Consider the following 17,835-nt stretch of genomic DNA (forward strand, 5'->3'; position numbering starts at 1 on the left):
CCACTGTTGGACTTCTTCAGCGGCGGAGCCCTGCGGGACTCCCTCCGGCCGCGCTTGCCCTTACTTTTCCTACATTTCAGGACTTTGCGCAGCAAAAGCGCAAAGTCCTCTGAAAAAGAGCTGGAACCCGAATCAGCCTCCGCTGGGCTCCCCGGGGACCCCGGGTCCCCCGAGGGACCCCCCCCCGCCGGGTCCCGCTGAGGAGACAGCGCCGGAGGCAAGGCCGCAGGCCCTGCCGCTTCCCGCGCCATTTCGCGGCCCGTGGCTAAAATGGCCGCCACTCCCGCGCTGAGCGGGAACAAATCCTGGGGCTTCTCCAACGCTCCCCCCCCGCTCGGCGGTGGTCGCGCGCGCCGCACACGAGCCCCCCGAGACGCCCCGGACGACCCTTCATCGCCCGGGATGCAGGAAGCGCAAAGACCGTCGCGAGAGAGACGCGCGCGCGCCGAGCCGCAGGCTCGGCAAGCGGAGCCACGAGGCATGCCGGTGAAACGGCGCGAAGAGGGCCGCAACAGAAATCAAAATGAAGAAAAGAAAATAAAAGTCGCGCGAACAGCCTCCCCCCTGTCAGCGGCGCCCCCCCGAGAGCGGCGACGCAAGGAGCAGCCTCCCCCCTGTCAGCGGCGCCCCCCCCGAGAGCGGCGACGCAAGGAACAGAGAGCCGGAACAAAAAACAGACAAAACTTTTTTTTTTTTTTTTTACAAAAACAAGGCCTGTCGCTGTCCGCGGTCCTGGAGCCCTAGTCCAGCAGGGGTGAGTGAACCGGGCTCCCCGGTGTCACCCCTGACACTGCTAAATAGCAAAACTGGGTCCTCGACCCTAGCAGTGGCCTCAACCGGGGGGGGTTAGTCCCCTCAGGACCTCTCAACCCCCCTGGGAGGCAGGGCAAACGGACGTCAGTGACAATTTGGCAAAAATTCCAATTACAAAACCAAAAGCCTAACCTGGCCTAACCCAAAGGAAAGAAAAACCAACCCTGACGGAGTACCAGAATCAGGGCAGGGAGGAGCTGTGACCGGACCTGCACCATCTACTGGAGACAGAGTAAGACTGAGGGGCTGTGACTGGCACAGGGGCATATATGGCTCCGCCCACAAGTTTTAGTCTGTCTCCATCTACTGGTGCGGAGTCACAACCCAGGTGTCCTGGACTGATCCTGGTACGTACAGGGAACTCGTTTTGTTAGTAACAGGGGAGGCAGCGTGAAAAGAAAGAACAAGCCCTAAACAGGAACAGAGATGGGTTCTACACCTCAAACAAGTTCTGAAGGACAGATTGGCCAAATCTGCTGACAAGTTGGCCATCCCTATCCAAACAGTAATGCGATGTGAATGAGTGGATGGAACGTCACGTCGCAGCTCTGACGTTCTCCTCCATGGGAACTGCACACACGTGGGCCATCAACGCTGCCATGGTTCGAACAGAGTGAGCCTTGACATGGGCCACAAGCTGCAGTCCCGCCTGGGTATAGCAGAAGGAGGTGCAGTCTATTAGCCAATTAGAAAGCACCTGTTTGGCAATGGCGCTCCCCAACTTATTCCTATCAAAAGAAACAAAACGTTGGGTGGATTGTCTATGGGCTTCTGTCCGCTCCAGACAGAAGGCTAAGGCTCTTCTGCAGCCCAAACTGTACAGGGCGTGTTCGCCTTGGTGCGAATAGAGCCTGGGAAAGAATATTGGAAGGACAATGAACTAGTTAAGATGGGTGTCTGACACCACCTTACCTAGGTGTATACATAAGACCACCCAATCGTAGAAAAACTCAAGTGTAAGGTGGATAAGTCACTAAGGCCTGGAGCTCATTAACCCTGTGAGCTGAAGTGACTGCCACCAGGTCAGGTACTTCCAGTCACAGGTGCACAGCGGCTCAAAAGGAGCTTTCATCAGCAGAGCTAACACCACATTGAGGTCCCAAGACACAGCAGGAGGCCTTAGAGAAGGCTTCAACTGAAGCAGGACTTGCATGAAACGTACAACTATAGGATGTTCAGAGATGGGTGTATCATCTATTCTACCTCACAGTGATATGTGCCAATTGCACTTAGATGAACTCTAATGGAGTTGGTCTTCAAACCAGCTTCTGATAGGTGTAGAAAATAGGCAAGCAGTTTTTGTGTGGAGCAGGAGAAAGGATCTAGGGCCTTCTGCTCACATCACATGGAAAACCTCCTCCACCTTCAGTCTGTAAGACTTTCTAGTGGAATATTTTCTGGAAGTCATTAGGACCTGAGACACATCTTCCAAGAGATTGAATGGTTCCTATATCTATCTTTAATTCAAATTAATCGCCTAATAAAACCTAGGCGATGTACAGGATAAAACATACATAAAATAATAGTTATACATAACATACTGTTCTGTCCCCAGCAGAGGGTACATGTTTGTATCTGTATATATTGTAGTTTAACTGTGTTTAGTGCAGTCCTCCCTTCTGAGGATTCTTAATACTGAAGCACTGTTTGTAATCTATGATTAAAATCTGTGAGCCTTTGCCTTTAAGAGACGCTCCCTCCCACTTTCTCTCACCATCGGGAGAGCTTGAATCCCATTCAATCTAACTTAAGTTTTCCTGGGTGCCTTATAGGTTCAAAGGACTGCCCTTCATGCTCCCCCTGTGTCACATGGTTCTTAGGCTCGCTGCCATTTGACCCTGTTCCCTGCCTCTAGCTTGTGGAGGCGGTTCCTTTAGCAGCTCTCGACGAGAGTTCAGTTTGGCTCCATGCTTGCTTCCGAATAGCAGCGCTCTGTGATACCCCCTGAAACGGATCGGGTTTTACCTTCACTTTATCGCCTTCTAAGGACTAAATCAGCCTCATATTCCTCAACCTTCCTACCTCTACCTTAAACCAACTCCTGCAACACAAGAGACTCTCTTCTCCTACCTTGTCTCCAGTTACCAAAGATTCTTGCCTAGGGCTCGCGTTTGAAATGCAACAATTGTAAGTAGAATTTACCTGTACAATAAATAAATTTCAGACTTACAGAATCTTTGTCTTGCGGACTGATTGGAGGGAAAGTTTAGCTGCCTGGATAATAAAACACAGATGTTTTACCTGATCCAGAACACATACATTATCATCAAATATACTTGAACATGGACAGACAATGGCCAGATTAGGAAATGCTTGTAACAGTGCCACAGCTTAATAGAAGGCCTGCTTAAACAACCATGTTTTTAATAAGGATTTGAAGGTTTTTGAACTGTTGGCTAGGTGCAGTTCCTTTGGAAATGAGTTCCACAAAATAGGTGTAGCAACAGAGAAGACACAATCCCTGGTAGTACATAGCTGGCATGGGATGGTGAAGGTATATCAAGAAGACCGCGTTGCGAGGAATGAAGTTGCCGAGTGGGGCAATATAGATGTAATAAGGCATTGTCCCATGGAGTAACAGAGTCAAAGATCAATTTGTAGGTGATGACTGCAACTTTGTATTTGATACCTTCGCTGATAGGTAACCAATAAGTCCATTAAGAAGGGTGTGATATGATCCCGTCTTTTGATGCCAGAAATGAATACATGGCTGTATTGAGCAGTTTTAGAGTTACTGCAGCAAACCCAGGAAGACAGAGTTACAATAATGTACTGTGCGAAGAATTGAAGCTTGAACTGCTATTAGAAAATCAGCTTTTTCCAAAAGCAACAGGCTGTGAGCAACAGGGCCTGGAGGTTGGGATGGCGCATCCTGCCTCTATCCTGGGTGATAAGATTGGTTTCCGGATGGACATCTGCCTGAAGAGTGGAATCCAAATCTGTCTCAGCCAATGAGGGGCTATGAGAAACATAACCCCTGTTTCCTCGTGAAGCTTCGAGAGATTCTTCGATACCAGTAGAAGTGGAGGATATGCATATAGGAGGCCCTCGCCCCAATGGTGGGCGAAGTCATCTTGGGCTGGTTTGCCATGTCTCCTGTACAGGCAGCAGAACAGAGGAATCTGCTCTCAAGAAAGCCAAGAGTTCTTGGATCCATTCTTTGGCGCCCCCGGGAAGGGTCACAGAAAGATGGATGCTTTTGGGAGAAAGGTATTCTTTAAAAAAGCACTGAAAAGTTAGTTCAAAAAGTTGAGGCTCACCCGGACACGAGGCTCCACGGAATAGAAGAGTCTGAGGGGACCTCATGTAGATGCGTGATATATTGCATGTGTGAGCATGCTCAGTGAGGCTCAGTTGCAGTTCTAGAAATTTTGACATAAGTTTTCCGTGCTGGGCTCCATCTGATGTTGTCACCCATGTGTAAGGACTGCCATCCTGCTTGTCCCCTTTGATAAAAAAGAATGAAGCAATCTACTATGTCCTTCTGCTTGAAGTGCATATCTCCAACACAGGTAGTGAATTTAGGATGTGCCTCTATCAGAGCTGCATTACAGAGATTCTGTCCTCATTCACTTCAAGTCTCAGTTTAGGAAAGAGCTGATCTTCCCTCTTGGATTTATTACCTAGTGGGTGATTTCCAGTTCTGGGTTTAATGCCCCTCCCAATGCATTCTGGAAGAGAGCATCTGCCTGAATTGTGGGCAATAGAAAACCTGGATTGGGCCAGCATCTCATGACAACATGGAATTTAGTCAGCAACTCAGAAGGGTGTCCATACTTAACAAGGATGTCCATCTCCAGTCCTCAAGGGCCACAAACAGATTGGTTTTCAGGATCTCTCTCCTGAACAAGCATGACATATTTGAACATATCTAAGGCAAATACATCTCATGCATATCCATAACGGGTATCCTGATAAGCAGCATGATTTATTGCCCTTAAGAAGTGGAATTGGACACCACCATAACCACGGTGCTGCTTCTCAGCAGGATTTAAATCCTGTAATCAAATCACTGCTTTCTCTGCCTGTACCTAACAATCATACGTAACTCCTCTGAGCACTGACATCTTCACCAAAATGTACCTTGGGAGCTTTACGTCATGTCACATTGCTCAGGTATCACATAAGACATTAAAAAAGGAGATGTGGGAATATTCATAAGAGCATAAGGCTCGCCATACTGGGTCAGGCCAAAGGCCCATCAAGCTCAGTATCCTGATTCCAACAGTGGCCAATCCAGGATACAGGTACCTGGCAGGATCCCAAGAGGTCAATAGATTCCATGCTGCTCATCCCATGGGATTTTTGCAATTCCATCTTAATAACAGTTTATGGACTTTTCTTCCAGGAGTTTAGTAAATGTTTTTTTAAACACAGCTACACTAACAGTTTTCACCTTATCATCGGGCAAGAAATCCCAGAGCTTAATTATGTGTTAAGTATAAAAGTATTTTCTCCTATTTGTCTTAAATGTATCAGCTAGTAACTTCACCTTTGCACTTTTTGAAAGAGTAAACAACTGATTTGTGTTTACCCATTCCACTCCACTCAAGATTTTATAGCGCTCTTATCATATCTGCCCTCAGCTGTCTCTTTAGCCTTTCCTCCTAGGGGAATCGTTCCAGCCCATTTATCCTTCTTTGTACCTTTTCTAATTCCACTATATCTTTTTGGAGATATGATGAGCAGAATGTCACACAAGACTCAAGGTGTCTTGCGCTATGGTGCGATACAGAGGCATTAGGATAGCCTATGTTTTAGATTCAATTCCTTTTCTAAGGAAAACTGATGCAGCTGCACAAGGAGCAGAGAATGTCAACATATTATCCACGATGACCCCTAGATACTTTTCCCGATGGTGATTCCCAAAGTTGAACTTTGCATTATAAGAAAATGCCATACTGGGTCAGACCAAGGGTCCATCAAGCCCAGCATCCTGTTTCCAACAGTGGCCAATCCAGGCCATAAGAACCTGGCAAGTACCCAAAAACTAAGTCTATTCCATGTAACCATTGCTAATGGCAGTGGCTATTCTCTAAGTGAACTTTTATTTATTTATTTATTTATTTATTTAAATTTCTTATATACCGGCATTCGCGATGGGAGTCGCATCATGCCGGTTTACAAATAACAAGGTGTGACAACAGAATAAATACTTAATAACTTAAAAACATTAACATGTGATAGAAGAATAAGGTAGCAGTTACAATAAAACAGGGATAAAATGCAACTTGGAATGAAGAGAAGGCAAAAGAGAGATTAACACTGAGATAACAAAAGAATGACCAAGGTAAATAGAACCAAGGTAAATAAACCTGCCTCATTAAAAAAGAGAGAACATTATTGAGTTGTCAAAGGTTGTTGATTACTCTGACGGGAGTTCTTAGTTGCTTAAGTTGAGAGTGGGTTCAGTTGGTGTCTGGAAAGGCTTTCAAGAATAGCCAGGTTTTAAGTCTTTTTCTGAAAGTGGGGAGGCAAGGTTCCTGTCTCAGTTCTGGTGGGATAGAATTCCACAAGGTAGGTCCTGCTGTAGAGAAGGCCCTGTCTCTGAGAGTCCTCTGGTTAAAGGTTTTTGCAGGAGGCACCTGTAATGAGTCTCTGTAGGACTCTCTGATAGGTCTGATGGAGGTATGTTTTTTAAATGGGATTTGGAGGTTAAGCGGAGAGAGTTGATGGAATGCTTTGTAGATGGTAGTAATGGATTTATATAAGATTCTATAGTGCACTGGCAGCCAATGTAAGTCTTTGAGAATCGGAGATATGTGGTCTCTTCTTCTTGTGTTTGTCAAAATTCTGGCCGCCGTGTTCTGAACCATCTGAAGAGGTTTAGTATGAGAAGACGGGAGACCTAATAGAATAGAATTGCAATAATCTAACTTAGAGAAGATTATTGATTGCAAAACTGTTCTGTAATCGTGGAAATGGAAAAGTGGTTTGATTCTTTTTAAGACGTGTAATTTATAAAAGCAGTCCTTCGTGGTTTGATTAATAAAAGATTTTAGATTTAGCCGATTGTCGATAATGGCTCCTAGGTCTCTTACATGTGAAGTTTGAAAGCCGGTTGGAGGATTTGAGGTGAGGTTATTGTTTTCAGGGGAAATTATGAGGACTTCGGTTTTAGCGGAATTTAAGATTAGATTTAGGCTGGAGAGGAGGTTGTCAATATTTTGAAGACAGTTTTCCCAGATTTTGATAGTTTTTGTAAGGGATTCTTTGATAGGGATGACAATCTGGATGTCATCTGCGTATAGAAAGTATTTGAGGTTAAGATTAGTTAATAGTTGACATAGGGGTAGGAGGTAAATGTTAAAAAGCGTGGGGGAGAGAGAGGAGCCCTGTGGAACACCTAGCGAAGAAGGGTAAAACTGTGATTCTTTGTTATGTATTTTGACTTTATATCCTCTGTTTCCCAAGAATGATTTGAACCAGGCAAGAGCAGAGCCTGTAATTCCGATGTTCGCTAGTTGATTTAGGAGAAGGGAGTGATTCACGGTGTCAAAGGCCGCCGATAGGTCGAGGAGTATCAGCAAGTATGCGTGACCTTTATCGAGGCCCATGATGAGGTAATCTGTCAGAGATATGAGAAGTGATTCTGTACTTAAAGATTTTCGGAAGCCGTATTGAGTGGGGAATAACATGTTGTTGTCTTCGAGGTATTCTGATAATCTGGTGTTGACTAATTTTTCTGTAACCTTGGCTATAAAAGGAAGGTTGGATATTGGGCGGAAGTTGGATGGATCTTTAGGATTAAGGTTCGGTTTTTTTAATAGGGGTTTGATAGAAGCAACTTTCAGGTCGTCTGGATAAATTCCTTGGGCTAAGGAACAATTGATAATGTCAGTTAGGGTTTTGGAGATGGTATCTGGAATTAGCAGCAGTAGTTTGGGAGGGATCTGGTCAAATGGGTGGGATGATGGTTTCATTCTCTTCAATACTAACTTGGTCTCTGATATTGCAATGGGTTCGAAGGCTTGTATAGCAATGTCATTGCAGTGATGGCGGAGTGTGCTGGGTGGGGCTAGAGTATTCGTTTTTAGTTGAGATTGCAGGTTGGAAATTTTGTTACTGAAGAAGATGGCCAGCTCCTCAGCTTTTTCGTGCGCTTGGTTGAGTGGGATGTCCGGAGAATTGGGTTGAGTTAAGTTCGAGACGTAAGTAAAGAGGGCTTTTGAATCGAAGATGAGGTGATGTATCTTGTGAGCGTAGTAGTCCCTTTTTGTTTTTAGTGTGGCGCTCTTGTAGATGTGAAGAGCAAGTTTGTAAGCTGAGAGGGAGGTCGGTGATGGTGCTTTACGCCATTTATTTTCTTTTTGTCTCAGTGAAAGCTTGAGTTTTTGTAGTTGGTCATTAAACCAGGGTTGTCTTCTGGCGGCATTATGTTTAGGTTTTTTTGTTGCCAGTGGGCAGAGTTTATTAGCTGCCGATTCTGTGATGTTGGACCATGAGTGGAGAGCCGTGTTGGGAGTGGAGATGTCTATGTGGGGCAAGGTGTTCGTGAAGTTCATCTGATGAACATAGGTTTCTGTAAGTAAATTGAGGTTGAAGATCTTGTTTGATGTTAGATTGTGCCAGCGAAAAAGTGGTAGAAATTAAAGCATGGTCTGACCAGGGGACTATTTTGCATATGGGGGGTGCTGAGTACGCGATGCCTGAGTTTACAAAAATGAGATCCAAAGTGTGTCCTGCTCTGTGAGTAGGGTTGTTGATTATCTGCTTGAATCCCATGGCGGTCATTGCATTTAGGAAAGTTTCACAGTTTGTAGATGGAGAGGGGTCATCAACATGTAAGTTGAAGTCTCCCAAAATGATGGCTGGAACCGCAAGATTTAGGTTAGTAGCTATTATTTCTAGAATGGGGGAGGCATCTGATTCCAGCAGTCCCGGAGGGGCGTAGACTAGAATGATTTGTAGCTGGTCAGATTTGAAAAATCCGGCTTCAATTTTTGTGGGAGAATGAATTGGGAATTGAGTAAGTCTCAGCTCTTTTTTGGCTGCAAGGAGAATACCCCCACCCTTTCTTTTCTGTCTGGGAATAGAGAAGAAGTCATGGGATTCCGTAGGAAGTTGGTTTATTAGTGCGGTGTCCGTCTGTTTAAGCCAAGTTTCAGTAATTGCACAGAGGTCGGGTTTGGTGTCCAGTAGAAGGTCATTAAGTATTAGTGTTTTTTTGGTAAGGGATTGAGCGTTGAATAAAATCAGAGAGAAAAGAGCCAGGCCTAGTGTCTGTGTAAGGGGGGAAATCATGATAGGGATGAGTGATTTATAGGTAGTTGGCCGTGAAAACACTGATGGGTTTCTAATGAGAAATGACCTTTGTTGGAGAATTGGAATAGGGAGACCAGTATGCATTGAGGCTTGGAGGGGTGAGCGCTGGATGCTTGCTGGAGTGGAAGGAAGAGCGCTGGATGCTTGCTGGAGTGGAAGGAAGAGCGCTGGATGCTTGCTGGAGTGGAAGGAAGAGCGCTGGATGCTTGCTGGAGTGGAAGGAAGAGCGCTGGATGCTTGCTGGAGTGGAAGGAAGAGCGCTGGATGCTTGCTGGAGTGGAAGGAAGAGCGCTGGATGATTGCGTTGGTCTCAGGGCTATTTGAACAGAATGTAAAAGGTCCTCATTGAGCCTAGGCTTCAAGATGTGGTTGTAGATTGGTGGAGTTTCACGTAGCTGTAGTTGTTCGCAGGTGGGTGGTGTCGTCTGCAAGAGGCCTTTGTTTGTTTGTTGGGCTTCCCTGGGTGGAGAAAGGGGCTCCTCGGGGCTGCAACGAAGGGGCGAGACAAAGGGGCTGGCCCCTTTGTCGTGCTCCTTAGGCGTGCGACGCACGGCGTGCGACGCCTAGGCGCTGTGGTCGATTTAAAGGGCTCCTGGCCCTGCTGCTATTGGCGGCTTGTGCGGGTTCGGATTGGCCGCTTCACGGCCCGGAGGAGGGCTGTGGGTGGCGCCTCGGTTCGCGGCTCTGCGCCTCTGCGCCTCGTGGCCGGCGCTGGGGGCTGCCGGGGGCAAGGGTGCGAATCAGGGCCTTACCCCGGTGGGTCTCGGCGCCGGCTGCGCAGGCCTCGCACGCTGGATCGGAGACGCTGGAGCAGGTAATAGCAGGTAATGGACTTCTCCTCCAAGAACTTATCCAATCCTTTTTTAAACACAGCTATACTAACTGCACGAACCACCTCCTCTGGCAACAAATTCCAGAGCTTAATTGTGCGTTGAGTAAAAAAGAACTTTCTCCGATTAGTTTTAAATGTGCCCCATGATAACTTCATGGAGTGCCCCCTAGTCTTTCTACTATCCGAAAGAGTAAATAACCGATTCACATCTACCCGTTCTAGACCTCTCATGATTTTAAACACCTCTATCATATCCCCCCTCAGCCGTCTCTTCTCCAAGCTGAAAAGTCCTAACCTCTTTAGTCTTTCCTCATAGGGAAGCTGTTCCATCCCCTTTATCATTTTGGTTGCCCTTCTCTTTACCTTCTCCATCGCAATTATATCTTTTTTGAGATGCGGCGACCAGAATTGTACACAGTATTCTCACAGGACAAGCAGGATGGTAGTCCTCACATATGGGTGACGTCACAGGACGGAGCCCAATCACGGAAAACTTCTATCAAAGTTTCCAGAACTTTGACTGGCCCCTACTGGGCATGCCCAGCATGGCACTAACCCTGCAGCCAGCAGGGGTCCCCCTTCAGCCTTCTTTTTTCTGTGCAGCAGTAGCCTCGCGGTTAAGGAGCTCTGACCACATTCCTGACAGGAATTTCTTCACGGACTTCTTTAAGGTTAAAGTTGCCCCACAGGGGTCCCTCCTCTTTCTTTACTCACCCGCGGTACTTCAGTAAGTTTTTTGCCGTTTTTTCGATTACCGTCGAGTTTGGCCCTCGTGGCCTACTGGCCGTCGACCGTACTGCGACTCAATTTTTTCCTATGGCCATGGCGTCGGGTTTCCATCGGTGCCCAGATTGTAACCGCACCATGTCTATTACAGACCCTCATAGAGTCTGTGTAATGTGTTTAGGTAGTGAGCATGATGTCCTGACTTGCACCAAATGTGCCCTTATGACACCAAAAGGTCGCAAAGCCAGAATGGAGAAGATGGGACTCCTTTTCCATGCTCACACCCCGACGCCGTCCATCGCATCGACGTCATCGGAACCGGCACCATCGAAGTCGCACCACCATCGACAACCGTCCGGTGACCACCCGCCATCAACGTCTTCACGCCCATCGACTCCCGTCCCTTCCCCCGAAGATCGAGGGGATCGGAGGGAGAAACATCGCCATCAGCATCGCAAGTCTCGGACCCTCGAGGAACCGAAGCCATCGACCTCAATACCATCTGAACCTCCATTGAAGAAGCCAAGGCCAGGAGCGGCACCGTCCACTCCTGAGACCGAGACATCGAGGCAACCCTCACCCGATCGGGGTTTGGGAGTCGCGATTCCGCCTGTAAAGGTGGTCCCTCCGGCTCTGCCTCAGCCTCCGTCTTCAGTTACGGAACCAGGTCTTGTTACCTCAGGTCTCTGGGAAGAACTGGACCGGCTGGTCCACTATGACACCTAGATCTCTTTCTTGGGTTGTAGCACCTAATATGGAACCCAACATTGTGTAATTATAGCATGGGTTATTTTTCCCTATATGCATCACCTTGCACTTATCCACATTAAATTTCATCTGCCATTTTGATGCCCAATTTTCTAGTCTCACAAGGTCTTCCTGCAATTTATCACAATCTGCTTGTGATTTAACTACTCTGAATAATTTTGTGTCATCTGCAAATTTGATTATCTCACTCGTCGTATTTCTTTCCAGATCATTTATGAATATATTGAACAGTAAGGGTCCCAATACATTACTGAAGAGGATGTTGGGGAGGTACCCGTAATGGAGAAGGTTTTCATGGGTAATGATTCAGATGGACCGAATCAAATCACGGTGAACCTAGAAGCTGCAACGTTACTGGAGTGAACCGGAGGAACGGTTCCCGACATGACAGCACCTGTGGTTCAGAGATGTGACCAGCCGAACATACCACCACCAAGAATACAATCTTCAGTGTTAATAGGCATAGAGACAGACTGCGCCTTGGCCTAATGGAAGGCCCTGCTAGAAAGGGCCAATACTAGAGTGGTATTTAGTATTTATTAAAATGTATTAAATCGTTTAACACAAAATAGGCCTAAGTGGTTTACAGTAAAACAAGCATAAAATTAAAAAATTGGTGACAAAACATCTATAGAAATGTAAATGTTTGTTTGTTCAAAATCTTAAATCTCCGAAAGTTCTTCACCGATTGCTTTGAAATTTTGACACAACATTGCATTCGAATACGGGCGTATTTTTATACACCTATATTATATAGATGTCCCACCTGTGACAGGTAACAACATGCCTTTTGGGAAAAACAGCGCCATCTGCTGGACGTAAAAGTAACACACGCTATCTACAATATAAATGGGCTCTGACCGACGGCCCGCAAATGCGCGGTACAGAGCAGCTCTACCGCGCCTGTGCGGACCAGAGACCTTTGCGCTACGTGCTGGGTGTCACAGAGGGGAGGAGGAAAGGGCAGACGAGTCGCCGCTCCGAGAAACAGCTCAGCCCGTTCCTCCGCCGCTGGGGAAGGGGGGAGGGAGTAGGGAATGCCGGACACTTACACACAGGAGGAGGAAAGGGTAGAAGAGTCGCCGAGCCAGTCCGTCCACCCCCGGGGAAGGCGGGGGTGGGGAGGGAGTTGGGACGGCCGGAGCACAGCAAATGCACATTGTGAAATTACACCAGACTGAGCCACGACAACGCGTGGACGGGTACAGCTAGTACACAATAAAAAGACATAAAAATATGAGCCAACCAAAGCACAGAATAAACATGGGCGTGGTACAATGGAGGGTTTTTCAGAAGGAGTCTGTGATTTCTTTTTTTTAGAATCGACATATTGAGATTCCATAGGGAGACCGGCCACTTTAAGGGTGGTCGGAGGTGTTTAATCCCATTTAGGAAACGGGTCAAGCTCGGACGTGTCAACAGGCGGGCTCTGTTCACCTCTCCCCCGAAACAGGAGAGCGCCACCACCTAAACCTTCCAGGAGTTGAGGGACAATCCTTCGGTCAGGCCATCCTGTAAAAATTCCAGATTCATGGGGATCTTGGTCGTTCGCGGGGGCACCCACGGTCCACGCACCAGGCCTCAAATATTCTCCAGATCCATACCTATGCCAGGGATGTCGAGAGCTTCCACGCGTGGAGCAAAGTGGCGATTAGGGCCAGCGAATATCCCCGCTTTGTCAGATGAGCCCTCTCAAGGGCCAGACCGTTAGACAGAATCGAGTCGGGTCCTCGTGAAGGTCCCTGTGCGGAGGGAGGTATAGGGGGTTCTCCATCAGAAGTCTCTGCATGTCTACGTGCCATGGGCGTCTGGGCCAATCACCCCCGAGCTGCTGCACCGGTGCTGGAGACAAAAAGTACTGGGTTCCTGCTGCGATACCACACAGGAAATCAATGCTGTCTGCCGCTATCTGCTGGTAGGGGACCGGACTGGTGTAGCAAGATGAGAAGGAAATGTGTTTTTCCAAACGCCGTGGAAGTAATCAGCAACTGAGAGTTATACATAAGCTAGGAAAGCACACGGACGGAGATCAGCAAGAGCTCACATACACAGTAATTCCAGCTCTCTCTATCAAAGGCACAGAACCATCCTCTCTCTCTCACGTCTCACTCTCGCTCACCAATGCACACACATTTTGGAAGTTTGCGCTCTCTGTTAAGAACCACGTTGGGATATTCTGTGCAGCTTTCTTATGTTATTGGGTACTTAAAGGCCGCAACCAAGGGCAGGCAACTCAGTGGTATCACACGCAAACTATCCTGAGGGGACGTGAAAGTGTGAGCCGAGGCTGCAGGGAGCTCTACTCTGTGGGGCAGAAATCTGACTGAAACTGCAGGAGCCATTCAGATGTTATTGTGGGGGTAGAAGAGAAGTGAGGAAGAGACAGACAGACAGACATAATGATCTCTCAGAAGGCCAGCAGAAGACTAGGCTGAAAACCCCGAGCTGCCCAAAACCAAGGGAAAGGATCTCAGTTTTCTGCTCGCAGCTGAATGAGAGTTCATTCGGAGCTGAAGAAGCTGCTCCTCGAGTACCCTCTGGTTTCAGGGAGGATTAGTGCTTCAGAAGCTCCTCCGCTGCTTTGCCACCTCACCTGACATTCGTGCCTTCCACCTCCAGCACCAAGGACTGGATGTCGTTGTCTGTGATCCTCTTGATGTGGCCATTCCTGACCTGTAGGAGAGAGGAGGCAGAGAAAAAGGCCAGGAAAGCTTAGACAGCACTGAAATGCCACCCCAGAAAACACAGTGGGCAGATGGGGCCTACCCCCAAGGATTCAGTTAAGAAACATTTCTACCCCTCTCTACACATACATAAGATATCTAGAGTGAGCTAGAAAGGCATAAGGTGCCAGACGGCTGAGCAACCCGACTACCACTTGCAAGTTTCAAAATTCACGTGGTGTCAATTTGTGATGGCGGCCACAGCTACCCCCCCATCCTCTCAGAAGGGAAGGAGGGCTCAGGGCTGCAGGGGACGCCGATTCCATTCAAATGGACCGAAAAATGCAGCTTTGGAGCTTAGCATCACCTCTGCTGGTTCCACAGGGCTGATATAGGAATCGAGGTGCTACTCAATATAGGTTGGGGGCGTGCGAGACGGGACGGCTTTTAGTGATGCGGTGCATTTCCGCTGACTTATCTGAAAACAGCCACCAGAGCTTCTTGTACATCCAATATACATTTTAACTATTTTAAAGCGTGGCATACTGCCTCCTGCCCCCAAGCTCGCAGCTCCTGTCATCTTCCTGCCTAAAATTTGCAGAACTTTAGTGACCATCTCCCTGCCATACTACCCTCGTCCCATATATGGAGGATCAGTGACTCACCACCCAAGCTCCTTTCAAGGGAGTGGAGGAGTAACCTAGTGGGTAGAGCAGTGGGCTACGGACTGGGGAGACCAGGGTTCAAATGCCACTGTTGCTCCTTGTGACCTTGGGCAAGTCACTTTACCCTCAGGTACAAACTCACGGGCCGATTCAGTAAAGTCCGCAAGAGAGTGGACGAACGCCCGCTCTCCCGGCGCGCGCACCGGCCACTCGCCGGTGCGCACGATTCAGTATTCAAATTAGGTGCTGCGGTAGAAACGGGGAAAAGGAGGCGCTAGGGACACTGGCGCCTCCTTTTAGCCCGGAGCGGCGGCTGTCAGCGGGTTTGACAGCCGACGCTCAATTTAGCCGGCGTCGGTTCTCGAGCCCGCTGACAGCCACGGGCTTGGAAACCGGACGCCGGCAAAATTGAGCGTCCGGTTTTCGGCCCGACAACCGCGGGGCTGAATTCAAATTTTTATTTTTATTTTTTTTTTCACTTTTTCACTTTTTTTTTTACTCTTTGGGACCTCCGACTTAATATCGCCATGATATTAAGTCAGAGGGTGCACAGAAAAGCAGTTTTTACTGCTTTTCTGTGCACTTTCTCGGTGCCGGAAGAAATTAGCGCCAACCTTTGGGTTGGCGCTAATTTCCTAAAGTTAAATGTGCGGCTTGGCTGCACATTTTACTTACTGTATCCCGTGCGCATACCTAATAGGGCCATCAACGTGCATTTGCATGTTGAGGGCGCTATTAGGTGCCGCGGGTTGGACGAGCATTTTCCTCCCCTTACTGAATAAGGGGTAAGGGAAAACGCGCGTCCAAGAGCAGGCTGACAGTGCACTGTACTGTATCGGCCTGTTAGATTGTAAGCCCTCTGGGGATTGGGAAGCACCTCCAGTACCAGAATGTAAATCTACTCTGAAGTGCTGAAATGCAGGAAAAAACCCAAAAAAAACCTTCTTATTCCAGAATTGGAGGTTTAGCAGATCCCCCAACCTCCTTGGACCTTCCTGTCCCAGATCTGAAGGGGTTTAGTGATTTTCCCCTCCTCCCCAGTCATCCCGCTCCTTCTTGTCCCAGATCTGTAGTAATTAATTGATCTTCCAGCCTGGCCCCTCTCACCATTTTGTATCAGATGAGGAGGGGTTTGGTGACCCCCAATCACAGCCCCCTTCATCTTCTGCCGCAGTGAAGCGACTCCCCGCCCCACACATCTGGAGGGGTTTAGTCACCTTCCACCCCGGCCCCTTTTACCCATAAATGAGGGATTTAGTGAGTCTCCCTCGCTCTGACCCAAACCCACAGTCCCGCTCATCTGGTGCCTCTCCCCCAACCCCTCACCTTCTACTCCCATATATAGAAGTTTGCTGCTTCTTTCTGCTGCCCAACCCCCTCTCTCACTTTCTTGCCACTAATGTGGAGATCTAGTGGCTGCTTCCCCTCCCCCCAGGACCTCTCACCTCCTTGTCCCATATACAGAGAATTCAGCAACTCTCCCCAGCCTCCCACCTTCTTCCCCTTATATGGAGATCTAGTGGCATTATTTCCTCCCATCCGGGCCTCTCACCTCCTTGTCCCACATACGGAGGATTCAGTGACTCTTCCCCAGCCTCTCAGCTCCTTGTCCCACATACGGAGGATTCAGTGACTCTTCCCCAGCCTCTCAGCTCCTTGTCCCACATACGGAGGATTCAGTGACTCTTCCCCAGCCTCCCAGCTCCTTGTCCCACATACGGAGGATTCAGTGACTCTTCCCCAGCCTCCCAGCTCCTTGTCCCACATACGGAGGATTCAGTGACTCTCCCCAGCCTCTCAGCTCCTTGTCCCACATACGGAGGATTCAGTGACTCTTCCCCAGCCTCCCAGCTCCTTGTCCCACATACGGAGGATTCAGTGACTCTTCCCCAGCCTCCCAGCTCCTTGTCCCACATACGGAGGATTCAGTGACTCTTCCCCAGCCTCCCAGCTCCTTGTCCCACATACGGAGGATTCAGTGACTCTTCCCCAGCCTCCCAGCTCCTTGTCCCACATACGGAGGATTCAGTGACTCTTCCCCAGCCTCTCAGCTCCTTGTCCCACATACGGAGGATTCAGTGACTCTTCCCCAGCCTCTCAGCTCCTTGTCCCACATACGGAGAATTCAGTGACTCTCCCCAGCCTCTCAGCTCCTTGTCCCACATACGGAGAATTCAGTGACTCTCCCCAGCCTCTCAGCTCCTTGTCCCACATACGGAGGATTCAGTTACTCTTCCCCAGCCTCTCAGCCCCTTGTCCCACATACGGAGAATTCAGTGACTCTCCCCAGCCTCTCAGCTCCTTGTCCCACATACGGAGAATTCGGTGACTCTTCCCCAACCTCTCAGCTCCTTGTCCCACATACGGAGAATTCAGTGACTCTTCCCCAGCCTCTCAGCTCCTTGTCCCACATACGGAGGATTCAGTGACTCTCCCCAGCCGCTCACCTTTTTGTCCCAGATCTGCAGCGGTTTGCTGCCGATGCTGTACAGGATGGACAGGAAACCGCTCTGGAAGGTGTTTTTGAACATAGCGCGGCTCTCCGCCGACCCTCGGCCCCCGTCTCGGCCTCCTCGCCGGGTCCGCGCGGCTGTTGCTCCGCCTCGTTTGGTCCCTCAGCTCCCGGAGCCGCGCGAACCTCAGGCCTTCTCCAAGGCCCTCCTACTCCAACTGACACCGCCTCTGAAACGCGGCGCCTCAGCCAATCAGCGCCTGGAGACAGAGACCGAGTAACGAAAGGGCTCCGCCTTCCATCCAGCGCGGGCCTATCACCTCCCTACGTCACCATAGGTGAGCCCCCACCCCTGTAACGTCTCGCGCTATTTCTCGCCTTAATGCCGGATGTTTCCGGGCTTTTGCCTCCGCCCCTGGTAAGTGGTTCCCTAGCAACAGCAGGGACGCGGTTTGTTTCGAAAGCTGTGAAGTAAGTTCCGTCTCTGGACTGTTGCATGCTGGGAGTTTGTAGTTTTCCCTGCGTCCTGGCGCTGATCGTGGGCTGCCAGGTGAGCACTTCCGGTTGTGGGTAGAACGGTCGGCTCCTGATAGTAATGAAGGCTCCAGGGATAAATATTCAGTGCCACGCACCCAGCTAAATGGCGCTGTA

General features: G+C 48.8%; 1 protein-coding gene across 1 annotated transcript in view; it reads right to left on the minus strand.

The window, feature by feature from the left end:
* The window catches only part of LOC115081397 (cilia- and flagella-associated protein 20), a 44,265-nt gene extending 26,741 nt beyond the window's left edge, over nucleotides 1-17,524 (minus strand). The window contains exons 1-2 of the mRNA XM_029585854.1: nucleotides 17,180-17,524; nucleotides 13,998-14,077 (exon numbers count right to left, since the gene is read on the minus strand). Of these exons, the coding sequence (XP_029441714.1) occupies nucleotides 13,998-14,077; nucleotides 17,180-17,263 (164 nt within the window). The 5' untranslated portion in view covers nucleotides 17,264-17,524. The remainder of the gene's footprint in view (nucleotides 1-13,997; nucleotides 14,078-17,179) is intronic.
* Nucleotides 17,525-17,835: the final 311 nt, after the last annotated feature.

The sequence above is a fragment of the Rhinatrema bivittatum genome, unplaced genomic scaffold (assembly GCF_901001135.1).
Source record: "Rhinatrema bivittatum unplaced genomic scaffold, aRhiBiv1.1, whole genome shotgun sequence".
In the NCBI taxonomy this organism is placed as follows: domain Eukaryota; kingdom Metazoa; phylum Chordata; class Amphibia; order Gymnophiona; family Rhinatrematidae; genus Rhinatrema; species Rhinatrema bivittatum.